Below are 13,683 nucleotides of genomic sequence, written 5' to 3' on the forward strand. Positions count from 1 at the left end.
TCATGGGTTTATATAATTATGATCATTATCATTCTTATATATTATATAAAAAATGTTTTTTTACATATTCAAAATATTTTTATAGACTAAATAATAATTTTTTATACTCAAAATAAAATTATTATTATTATTATTATTATTATTATTAAAATAGCAGTTCAGAGGTTCTGGACAAATTCTTATTTTCTGTTGGTACAAAATAATGTCATAAAGGTTTATATTATTATTATTATTATTAATTATTATCTGATCACCTTCATTATATGAAGAGACATTCAGAGATTCCCAGTAAATATGTGTTTCGTTATAGCTCAAAATAAAGTCATGCAGGTTTGAGACGTGTATTGAGAGCGTATGAGATGATGATGATGATGATGATGATGATGTGATGATGATGATGGTGATGGTGGTGACAGATTTGATGTTCTCTCATATTCATGTTCTCTCTAACTTTGTTTCTCAGGAGAATTTCACTGCAGTTTTGAGGAAGATCCCATCTGCATGTTCACTCAGGACAAGAACGACGACTTCGACTGGACGAGACACAGCGCAGCCACACGTGACACCAAATACACGCCCAACACGGGGCCCAGCGGAGACCGCAGCGGCTCCAAACAGGGTACCGACCCGCCCGAGACCTTTATGAAAGAATAATTGTGACGTCAGACGCGATCAGAGTCTCTCCACTCGAGCAGCTCATTCCTAATCAGCTTGAACCTTTTATATTTTTTTGCATATTAATTATTTATATAAAGAATTTTTGAAATATTTATTTATATTTAATATATAATGAACTATGTAATAGTAATATTATAATAAATTACAATTCTGGCTAAATTTGCATTTTGTAGTTGTACAGAATAATTTGTTATAGGTGTATATTAATAGTTATTATTCATATTTTATATTAAATATATATTTTACATATTAAATATTTATAATATTTTTTAGAAATATTAAAAATATATAAATTATATGTAACAGTAATATAATCAATCATTAATAATAAATAATATGGTAAAAATTCAGAATAATTTATTATTAATATAATTTTGCTGATTTAATCATGTTTGCTGATTTCTGAAGTTCTCTTGAATTGCGTTAAACATATTGCATAAACAGGCTAATAACATGCTAATCATGCTAGCAACATGTCAGTAACTTGTTAATCATGCTAGAAACATGTTACCAATGGCTAATAACATCCTAATCACACTAGTAACATGCTTATTATGTTGGAAGCATGCTAGTAACTTGCTAGTCATGCCAGAAACATGCAAACAACATGTTAATCATGCTAGAAACAAGCTAGCAACATGCTAATCAAGTTAGCAACATGCTAGTAACATGCTAATCATGTTAGAAACAGACTAGAAACATGCTAGTAACTTGCTGATCATACTAGCAACATGCAAACAACTTGACAATCATGTTAGAAACATGGTAGCAACTTGCTAATCATGTTAGCAACATGCTAGTAACATGCTAATCATGCTAACAACTTGCGCAACATGCTAGTAACTCGTTAATCATGCTGGAAACATGCTAGCAACAGGCTAAGTAACATGGTATGCGTGCTAGCAACTTTCTAATCATGTTAGCAACATGCTAGTAACTTGCTCATCATGCTAGAAACATGCTAGCAACTGGCTAATAACGTGCAAATCATGCTAATAACATGGTAATTATGATGGAAGCATGCTAGTAACTTGCTAGTCATGCCAGAAACATGCAAATATGTTAATCATGTTAGAAACAAGCTAGCAACATGCTAACAATTTGCTAATCATGTTAGAAAACATGTTAATCATGCTAGTAACATGCTAATCATTTTAGAAACATGCTAGTAAGTTGTTGATCATGCTAGCAACATGCAAACAACTTGACAATCGTGTTATAAACATGCTAGCAACATGCTAATCATGTTAGCAACATGCTAGTAATATGCTAATCATGTTAGCAACATGCTAGTAACATGCTAATCATGCTAACAACTTGCGCAACATGCTAGTAACTTGTTAATCATGCTGGAAACATGCTAGCAACAGGCTAATAACATGCTAAACATGCTAGTAACATGCTAATTATGTTGGAAACATGCTAGTGACTTGTTGGTCATGTCAGAAACATGTGAATAACATGTTAATCATGCTAGAAACAAGCTAGCAACATGTTAGCAACTTGCTAATCATGCTAGAAACAAGCTAACAGCTTGCTAATCATGCTAGAAACATGATAGCAACTGGCTAATAACATGCTCATAATGCTAGTAACATGGTAATTATGATGGAAGCATGGTAGTAACTTGCTAGTCATGCCAAAATATGCATACAACATGTTAATCATGATAGAAACAATCTAGCAACATGCTAATCATGTTAACAGCATGTTAGAAACAGACTAGAAACATGCTAGTAATTTGCTGATCATGCTAGCAGCATGCAAACAACTTGACAATCATGGTAGAAACATGCTAACGACTTGCTAAGTAACATGGTATTCGGGCTAGCAACTTTCTAATCATGTTAGCAACATGCTAGTAACTTGCTCATCATGCTAGAAACATGCTAGCAACTGGCTGATAACGTGCAAATCATGCTAATAACATGGTAATTATGATGGAAGCATGCTAGTAACTTGCTAGTCATGCAAAAAACATGCAAATATGTTAATCATGTTAGAAACAAGCTAGCAACATGCTAGCAATTTGCTAATCATGTTAGAAAACATGCTAATCATGCTAGTAACATGCTTATCATTTTAGAAACATGCTAGTAAGTTGTTGATCATGCTAGCAACATGCAAACAACTCGATAATTGTGGTAGAAACATGTTAGCAACATGCTAGTAACATGCTAGTCATGCTAGTAACTTGCTAATCATGTTAACAACATGCTAGTAACAGGTTTATAATATGCTATCATGCTAGTAACATGGTAATTATGCTGGAACCGTGCTAGTAACTTGCCAGTCATGCCAGAAACATGCAAACAACATGTTAATCATGCTAGAAACAAGCTAGCAACATGCTAGTATATATATGCATATATAAATTCTTATGCTAAAAAATCTTTAGATTGTACCCCAAAGCAGCGTTTCAAGTCTCTTCTGAATTTCTCAACCTGAGCGTCTGGTTTTTAATCCTCCAGCTGATTTCTGAAGTTCTGTTGAATTGCATTCATATCCGTCGAGTTCCAATTAGCGCTCAGAGTGATTTCATTGGGATGAAGAAATTTTAGCTTTCAGATGAGGTTGTCTGTTTCCAAACCTCAGACGAAGCCCTCGGCGGACGAAGCGACGAGTTGCGTTTGATGACGGGACGCTCCGGCGGGAACGAGCGTGCTAACGCGCCGCGGAGCCGCTCGTGTAAATAATACATTCGCTTTAATCACCCTGATGATTCCTGACTGTCCGGCGTTTCATTCTCCTCAAGAGTCCTACAGAGACTTTAATTACCGCTCATCATTCAGGAGAGGAAACGCTGTTTGATTTTGGCTGGAGGGGTTTTTCACGGCCCACCTTTCAATGAGGCCACAATCTGAAGAACAATCAACAGCGCCATTCAACGTGACTCGCGTTACAATAGAAATGAGATGAATGCTGTGAAACGCATCCGCTTCACTTTGATACCTAGTAATAAATCATTCATCTACAGTAATAAATCATTAATCAATCAGTAATAGATCCATTTTTTTCTTTGATATCTTAGATTTTTTTATAGTATGTATAGAATAGTTTGGGATTACAGTCATGAGGATTTATGGAAGAAAGTGTAACTCTATTGCTACAGTTTTATCCTCCTGAGCTGATGTTGTCAAGCAGTTTATATTGCTGTGTGTAACGTGTCTCATTATTGTTTGTGTCGTTGTCAGGTTTCTACATGTACATTGAGACGTCCAGACCTCGTAAAGAGGGCGACACGGCTCGTCTCCTGAGCCCCACGTTCAACGTGGCCCCTAAAAACCCCTACAGCATCACCAGCCCGCCGGCGTACTGCTTCAGCTTCTACTACCACATGTACGGCAAACACATCGGTAAGAGCTCCGACTCACTATAGTAATGAGTCACGTGATCACTCCACCTGACAGATCCACTGCACCTGAAAGACTCGTGCGACTCCTGCGCTAACATCTGCACCGTCAGCATGACATCTGACTCATTAGATGGTCACGGTAGATACAGTCATGATAACTAACCCCGGTCTGCCTTATTTAGTTTAATCTGATGATTCTTTCAGCTGGTAATAATACTCTCATCAGCAATATCAACAGTGTATATTATTATAGTATTTATTAATGCTTAATTTCTTTGTTTTTTTTTTTTGTTTGTTTGTTTATAATTATTATATTATCATTAGTTTATATTCTTTTTTATACTTTCTTTTGGCTTTAATTTTTTTATTTCAGTTTTAGTAATTTAGGCTTAAAAATCTAAACTTACTTTACTAATTTGTAAGTTTTTTTTTAATTATTATTTATCTAAAATGTGTCTTTTATTGTATTTTATTTCAACTTTAATTCAGTTACTGAAATCAGATTTCTAACTTTTTTCCAAGTTTCAACTTGCTATATTTCAGTTGGTTGCCAAAGCAAACATTACCCATTTTTTTTATTTAAGTTTTTATTTATTTATTTATGGTTTCTGTATTCATTCAGTTTTCATTTTGATTTTAGTGTACGTTTTAAGAATGTGCATTTGTTATTAATTTTTTTTGTTTGTTTGTTTGTTTCTTTGTTTGTTTTTTATAATTTTATGTGGCTTTAATTTAATTTGTTATTCCGGTTTTAGTAATTTAGTTTTAGTAATTTAAACCTATTTTTATTTCAGTTAGTTACCAAAGCAACTACTAATTTTCATGTAAGTTTTTTTTTTTTTTTAATTAATTTTTAATTATCAGTTTTCATTTAGTTTTTATATTGATTTTAGTATGTTTTAGTAATTTTGTTTAGTGCTATTGTTGTTTTTATTCGTTTTTGTTATATATATATATATATATATATATAATAAATATATAGTTTATTTAGCTCTCATTATTTTTTATTTTAGTTTTAGTAATTTAGTTTTAGTAATTTCAACACAATTTGAAGTTTTTTTGTGTGTGTTTTATTTTGACTTTATTTCAGTTACTGGAAACAATTCTAATTTTACTTGATAATATAAATACTAACTCATTGTACCATGTTTAAGGGGATGTTTACACAACAGCATTATCAACCAAAAGCAGGTAACTTTCTATGCATTTTGCCTGTTCATTTACACAACAACATCATTTTGGGGACTGAAAATGCATAATTTTGAAAACGGGTTTCAAAATGCAAGTTTTTGAAACTGCCACCGTTATCATTTCCATGTAAACACCCAATACAGGAATCTTTAAAAATGGTGACGTCATGCACGTGAGTAGTACACATTAGATATGTAGATTTGAAATATGTGTCGATTTTAAAGGCAAGCACCAACAAACAGCGTGCCAACTACTGGCCTGGAATACATTATACAGCATTTTTGGCAGTTTTCATGGATGTTTGTAAATGCTAATCATTTTGAAAATGTCGTTGAGTATAAATGAAACTTTTTAAAAACGCAAGGGAAAAACTTTTCTGTTTTTGACTACATCGTTGTTGTGTAAACGTAGCCTAAATTCACAGATTTTTTTGCACTTCTGAGAGTTTTACAGATTAGTGAGTACTTTGATCAAGCACAGATGAAGACTGATATTTGTTGTGCATATGGTTGAATATACGGCTGTGAAAAAGACAAAAACAGACTGTAGGTGTGGTGATCTGTGAATCTGCAGGCAGTAGATGTGTGACTGACAAACATGTGATCACGTCACAGCTGATTATTACTGATACTCACCTCAAGAGTTTGTGTGTGGAGTTCTGTCTCTCTGCATTTGTTTACTGGATTAAATCTCAGAGTTCACAGCAAACACTGGCCATCACAGCGCTAACTTTAGCCGCGTTCCTCCTGCCGATATAGCCGCTCACGTCCAGAGCAACCACAACACCTCATTCATCTCCAAAGCAGACGGGTTATCCCTGCGGAGCGCTGCTGGAATATAATGAGAGATGAGTCGATTTAGAGGATAAAAGGATATCGCTCACATTCACATGAGCAGAAACACTTTCATTCCTCTTAACAATTGTTTCACTCAGAAAGATTGAGCAGACTGACTACCTAAACCTGACCATGGTGTCTTGTTTAAGGCAGTACACTACTGGTGAGCTAACAAAAGCATGGTCCAAGTATGTCTTGCTAACATTTATTATTTCTGAATGTTCTCTGAAATGTAAAATGTATTTTAAATGTTTTTCTTGGTTATACAACAAGGGAACATTCCGTTTGATCAGATTGCAAACGTTATGGGAATGTTACATTTGAATGTTCTCTGAATGTTCTGAAACAAGTTGTAACATTTAAAGAAATGTTACATGAATGTCCAACTAAAAGATTTCAGGGGAAAAACCATTCCATTTCTGTTACAAATTTTCTGAAATGTTATGTTTAAATATGCAGATAAGTCATTATCTACTTAACATTTACATTTACATTTAATCATTTAGCAGATGTTTTTATCCGAAGCGACTTAATTAAATATGCACTAATTTGCATACTTTCCAAAACATAAAACTGAACATTGGATAAGGCCAGATTTAATATTCTTGTTTGATTTTGTTGACACATTAGAATTCAAAGTTTTTCCAGAGGGGATTTCATAAATTAGAAAATACTGTCAACAGACAGAAAAACAATGCATTTTTACCATGTTTTAGAAATAACATTTTAAATATATCAAGCAAATGACATATTAACAAACCCTTCAGTAAAAACCTTCAGAATATAGATGAGAATAAAACTGTAAGTTTTGGTGCATGTAAGAGCTGCTAAAGTGAAGGATAAAACTTTTAAAGATACGCATTGTAATTGAGATCTACAGACGCAAATGGATAAAATGCAGTGTTTTTTGAAAGTCTTATTTCCACTAGTCTGAACATTGGCTCAGATTCATTCTTGTTTGATTTTGTTGTTATATCAGAGTTTAAGGTTTTTACAGAGGGGATTTTGGTTTTCTCTTTTTCTTAGTATCAGAAAATACTAACAACAGACAGAAAAACAGATGCAAAAAACAGACTTTTTTATATAAAATGTTGTTTAAAAAAAAAAACAGATCGATGATATATGAACAAACCCCTCAGTACAAATCTTCAGGATATGAAGAGGAATAAAACTGTAAGTTTTGGTGTATGTAAGTTCTGCTGAAGTGGAGGAAAAACTTTTAAAGATATCCAATGTAATTGAAATTTACAGACGCAAATAGATCAAATGCAGTGTGTTTTTTCTGAAAGACTTCTTTCCGCTGGTCTGAACACTGGATCAAAATTCTTGTTTGATTTTGTTGTCAAATTAGAGTTCAAAGTTTTTCCAGAGGGGATTTTGAATTTCTCTTTTTTTTATAACTCCATAAGTTAGAAAATACTGTCAACAGACAGAAAAACAATGCGTTTTCACCATGTTTTAGGAATAAAAATTTTAATATATCAAGCAAATGTTATATGAAAAAAACCCTTCAGTAAAAACCTTCAGAATACAGAAAGGAATAAAACTGTAAGTTTTGGTGTATGTAAGTGATGCTGAAGTGGAGGAAAAAAACTTGCAATGTAATTTAAATTTACAGACGCAAATAAATCAAATGCAGTGTGTTTTTGAAAGACTTCTTTCCACTAGTCTGAACATTGGTTCAGAATTCTTGTTTGATTTTGTTGTCATATTACAATTTAAGGTTTTTACAGAAGGGATTTTGGATTTCTCTTTTTTTTTTACTCCATAAATGACAAAATACAGACAACAGACAGAAAAACAAATACATTTTCATCTAAAATGTTTTTAAAGAATTTAAAAAACAGATGAATGATATATGAACAAACCCCTCAGTAAAAATCTTCAGGATATAGAGAGGAATAAAACTGTAAGTTTTGGTGTATGTAAGTGCTGCTGAAGTGGAGGAAAATCTTTTTTTAAATATATTCATTAGAATTGAAATAAACAGACACAAATAGATGAAGTATAATAAAAACGGATGCTTAAATGTGTATTTTGGATGTTTTGGGGGGTTTCTTTCCCACTAGTATGAACACTGAATCAACATTTTTGTTTGATTTTGTTGTCATATTAGAGCATATTAGATTTTGGATTTCTTTTTTTAACACGCCATAAATCAGAAAATATTGTCAACAGACAAAAAAACAAATACATTTCCACCATGTTTTTAGGAATAAAATGCTCTATAAATCAGTGTGAATGATATATGAACAAACCCCTCAGTAAAAACATTCAGAATACAGAGAGGAATAAATCTGTAAGTTTTGGTGTATGTAAGTGCTGGTAAAATGAAGAAACAAACTTTTAAAGATATGGATTGAATTTGAAATTTAAATGTTTCATCTGCACTAGTCTGAAAGAAGACATTTTATGGAAGCCAAATAGATCGTCTTCCCTTAAGATTTCCACACCTCTTTCCCAAGCACCCAATGCAAACATGATTGTTAATTAACTAACTACAGCTTCAAACAATCTGCCAGCAGAATGCGTTAGTACCTGGATTGAGGTTCTGTTCTTCTGTCGTACGGCATTGAGGAGGTCAGTTGTTAAATTAATTGATTGTATTTTTCCCGCAGGCACTCTGAATGCATTTGTGAAGCAGAAAGTTCAGTCAACTTCAGATGCCGGTCCAGTCTGGTCTCTCAGCGGGAACCAAGGGGACCGATGGAGACAAGCCAAAATTAGCATCCATCCTACTGCCTCCTTCCAGGTGAGCGAACTGTATGAGACATTCACATTTACTCCACTTTTACAGAGGATTTAACTGTTTTTTTTAACATTTCTGACAATCAGAAATGTTTCTTGAGCATATTAGCATATTAGAATGATTTCTAAAAGATCATGTGACATTGAAGACTGGAGTAATGATGCTGAAAATTCAGCTGTGCATCACAGAAATAAATTACAGTTTAACAGATATTCACATAGAAAACAGCCGTATTGAATTGCAGCATAAAAGAGATTTTTAATTTTTTAATGTAATGTTATGTCCTAAATGTTCATTTTCTGAAACAGTAAGTCACTCAAGGTCATGCTGTATTTTGAAAATGCACTAATATGAACGCTGCTGTGGAGTCCAGAAGAGGCTCTTGAGACGAGCTTCATTAATTTTGTTCTGTTTCCATCACACAGGTGATATTCGAGGGCATCCGTGGTCCCGGGATCGAGGGGGATATTGCCATCGATGATGTCACGCTCGAGGAGGGGGAGTGTCCTGACCCTCCATCCAATCGTATGTATCAAGCGTGGATCTCCACGGTAACCAGGCCGTAATTGCGCGTAGTACAATTTTGTTCAGGAGAGCACAGTAATTACACGAGAACAAACAGCGAGAAACACAGAAATGAGGCCAGGTAATGGGCTGGAATTGACAAGAGCGACGGTGAGAGCGAAACGCAGAAAAAGCTTCCTTCTGGAGCCGAAGTACAGCTGTAATCATGAAGTGAAGTTATGTGTTAATTATTATTATTAGGCATCAGGGTTTTCGTTATACAAAGCTGCGTGACTGTAAGAGACGTTTCATATCGATCTCACCGTGAGATTGTGGATGTCTAGGGAATGATCAGATGCTGCAGTAATAATATATGTAATGGAGGATAAACATGAATCACAGAAATACACACAAAGACATTTATGAACAACCGTATGTGTGAAAAATATTACAGAAATGCTTCTGGGTGCTGTTAACAGAGTCTAGTTTTTGATCATTTTCACAAAACTTCCACGGCTCCCACAATATAAAATATACCTAAATATACCTACATATAAAAAATAAAATAATTAGTTTTTTAATAAAATAATAAATAAAGTGCAATAATACTATTCTATTTTTAAAAAAGTATTAAATAAAAATAGAATGATTTTATAGTACACAAAAAAATACAGTGCTAATATTTACATTTTTTTATTTTTTATATGAATTTTCAAAACTTTGTCATCATTTACTCACCATTAAGTTGTTCCAAACCTGTGTGTTTCTAATTACTGTTGAGCACAAAAGAAGATATTTTGAAGAATGTTGGTAACAAAACAGTTGATGGTAGCCATTGACTTCCATAGCAGTTTTTTTTTTTTCATTCTATGGAAGTAAATGGCTGTCGGCAACTGTATAAAAACACACTAACAACCGTTAAGAGTTATCAACTGTATAGCAACTCCTGCATACATACACAGGGCTCTATGTTTACTTTTATTTTCAGGAGCACTTGTGCTCCTACCTTAAAAAATTTCAAGAGCACCTAAAAAAAAATATCAAAAAAAAACTGATAAAAAATTATCCTTCCCATTATGAAGTGATGTTTGACTCCTTAAAGTGATTTACAGGGGAATTTAGTTTTACCCTTGTAATGGCATATTTCTAACTTTATAAAAAGTATGTCATCTCTTATGTCAAATTTTTTAAAAATTATATTTTATAAGCTGTTTAAAAATTTCTAATTAAAACAACAGAATAAGAATAAGTTACCCATTTAATGAGTCACACAAAGTTCCATTATAATGAAGGAAGCTCTCGACACTGCACAGGCTCTTTGTTTATGAGAGGATTGGTGAGATATGTGTGTGATTCATTACTCAATGTTGCAAAAACACTCTAGAAACCTTTGAAGCTCCTCTCAGGGCAAACACAAATGCTGATGGGGTCAGTCGCACTGATGCTCTAAATATTTTTGAATAAGTCGCACTGTAGAGCCCTGATATGGCAATCCCAGACATCATGGTGGTGAGTTTTGATCTGGTTATCTGGTTAGTGGTAATCTCTTTGTCTGTGTGTTTTCCCACAGCGATCAGAGGAGCGGCGGCACAGAGCGTCTCCAATATATGGCTATTGAGCGTCACGCTGTTTTTTACCGTATTCATTGGTCAGAGGTGACGCTCCACGTGAGAAAAGACTCCAGACGCGTCTCTCAATATTTAATCACCAAAGATTCATGCTTTCGGATCGCTGAGAAGGCACAACACCGGATCCACACGGAATGAAACGATTACAAACGGAAAAGTAATAACTAATGCTACAAATAAAGAAAGAAAGAAACATTCTCTGCTGAGATGCTCCGACGTCTGGAACCAACCGAGGGTTTGAACACTGACCTGAAAAGCACAACGACTACTTCGCAATCTGGATTTAACTGATAAGAGAGACCGTGAATGAACAACGTTCCCCTCCACCGTTTATTTTTCATCTTGAGATGTTCTTTTCTGGTGCTTTGGAGTACAATCAACACAACATCTCAACCTCCGGTTGACCTTCTGTTGCATCTCTTGATTTGTTCTGGGTTTGGTTTGGTGCGTAAACGCAAATAAAAGAGAACCTCGTTTCGCTTTTTTCCCCGACTCCAGTAGCAGCCTGATTTTACAACACTGTGCTCACGTTCCCAAGCGGAGAACCTTGCGTTTCTGGGCGTCTGTGGCGGTGAAAGACTTGCTTTGTCGTCGTTCCCAGCACCGGTTGAGTGACAGAGTTTCTGCCATTAAAAAAGAAGTGCCTTCAGGTTAAAAACCGATCCGTTAGCCTGGCCATCAACACCAAACGTCCATGTTTCTAACATCTCCGATGGGCTATTTTATACTCATTTCTATCGCCCCTCAAGTGCTGGAGCGCACGACTGTGACCGTCACGTACGAACGACCGCGAACGTAGGACGCCGTATGGAGGTGTTGCGCCAAATGTCACGCTCTCCATCCCGAACGCAAACCGACTGTCATGCCTCTGTCATTTATATACCGAACAATGTGCATTCTGAGAAAAAAACGAAATATTCATAATTATAATAATATTTTATTACTCTATCCAGAATGTGTTTCAGCTTTTACACACAAACTGTGAAATCGGTGACGGTATCTACCTGAGCGCTCGACCGGCCGCTTTTTAAAAAGGGTGTTGTAAAAAAAAAAAGAACGTGTTATGAAAATGTTTTGACAAGAAACTGTGTCTCGTTTCTTCTGATTTACGTTGAAATGTTTTGACTTTACTGTCTTTATTTCTCGTCGTCTCCCTTGCATTGCTGAAAATATCAAAAACGGGCAGAAAAACGCCGGTTTGATAACTGTACAACTTGTATATGTAAAGAAGCTCTGTTCATTGAGATTTATATGAGATGTTTTATGTACAAGTCAAAGGAAGCACAACATTTAGGATTCAACCATTTATAAACATCATATATGTGAACGTCCTCCTGCAAAACCGATGTGAAAATAAAGTGCAAGCTTGTGTTTGCCATTTGAAGTTGTTGGTCAACTTGTGAACCTGAACTAAACAGTCAATATTATTTTACTTTATTTAAAATTAATAGCATTAAAATGGACCAATGGGTCCTCTGGAGTGAATGGGTGCCATCAGAATGAGAGTCCAAACATCTGATAAAAGCATCACAATAATCCACAAGTAATCCACACCACTCCAGTCCATCAGTTAACATCTTGAGAAGACAAAATCTGAAACAAATCCATCATTACAACACTTTTAACTAAAAAAAAAAAAGTCTATAATCCATAATAACACTGAATCAGGAGAGAAATCTGCACATATTCAGCTTTTATTTTCTCAAGATGTTAACTGATGGACTGGAGTGGTGTGGATTACTTGTGGATTATTGTGATGTTTTTATCAGCTGTTTGGACTCTCATTCTGACGGCACCCATTCACTCCACAGGATCCATTGGTGAGACAGTGATGGAATGACGCATTTCTATAAATCTGATGAACAAACAAACTCATCCTCATGTTGTATCACTAATGATCTGAAAAAATGACATTTAATAGCAAAGAAATGTGTCATTCCATCACTTGCTCACCAATGAAAGTGAATGGGTGCCGTCAGAATGACAATCCAAACAGCTGATAAAAACATCACAATAATCCACAAGTAATCCACACCACTCTAGTCCATCAGTTCACATCTTGAGAAGACAAAAGCTGAAACAAATCCATCATTAAGACGTTTGTAACTAAAATACATTGAGTCCATAATCCATTATGACGCTTCCTCCAGTGAAAAAGTGGTCTGGTCTGAATCAGGAGAGAAATTTGCACAGATCCAGCAACGTTTACAGTCCAAAACAGCTCTAAACAAATATGTGGCTGGATTTTGATGTGAGAGACAACAGGAGATGGACTTTTTCTGACGGCACCCATTCACCACAGAGGATCCATTGGTGAGACAGTGATGGAATGACACATTTCTCCAAATGTGATGAAGAAACAAACTCATCCTAATCTTGTATCACTAATGATCTGAAAAGATGACATTTAATAGCAAAGAAATGTGTCATTCCATCACTTGCTCACCAATAAAAGTGAATGGGTGCCGTCAAAAGTGTTATTATGGATTATGGACTCAATGTATTTTAGTTAAAAATGTCGTAATGATGGATTTGTTTTAGCTTTTGTCTCTCAAGATGTGAACTGATGGACTGGAGTGGTGTGGATTACTTGTGGATTATTGTGATGTTTTTATCAGGTGTTTGGACTCTCATTCTGACGGCACCCATTCACATCCATTGGTGAGCAAATGATGGAATGACACATTTCTACAAATCTAATGTTCAAACAAACTCATCCTAATCTTGGATGATGACGTAGAC

The 13,683-nt window shown here is 34.9% G+C and overlaps 1 protein-coding gene across 1 annotated transcript in view; it reads left to right on the forward strand.

Moving 5' to 3' along the window:
* The window catches only part of LOC127183328 (MAM domain-containing glycosylphosphatidylinositol anchor protein 2), a 274,658-nt gene extending 262,213 nt beyond the window's left edge, over positions 1–12,445 (forward strand). The window contains exons 15-19 of the mRNA XM_051139299.1: positions 464–619; positions 3,873–4,034; positions 8,679–8,812; positions 9,235–9,334; positions 10,884–12,445. Coding sequence (XP_050995256.1) covers positions 464–619; positions 3,873–4,034; positions 8,679–8,812; positions 9,235–9,334; positions 10,884–10,972 — 641 coding nt within the window. The 3' untranslated portion in view covers positions 10,973–12,445. The remainder of the gene's footprint in view (positions 1–463; positions 620–3,872; positions 4,035–8,678; positions 8,813–9,234; positions 9,335–10,883) is intronic.
* The last annotated feature ends 1,238 nt before the right edge of the window (positions 12,446–13,683 follow it).

Source organism: Labeo rohita, chromosome 20 (assembly GCF_022985175.1).
Source record: "Labeo rohita strain BAU-BD-2019 chromosome 20, IGBB_LRoh.1.0, whole genome shotgun sequence".
Lineage (NCBI taxonomy): Eukaryota > Metazoa > Chordata > Actinopteri > Cypriniformes > Cyprinidae > Labeo > Labeo rohita.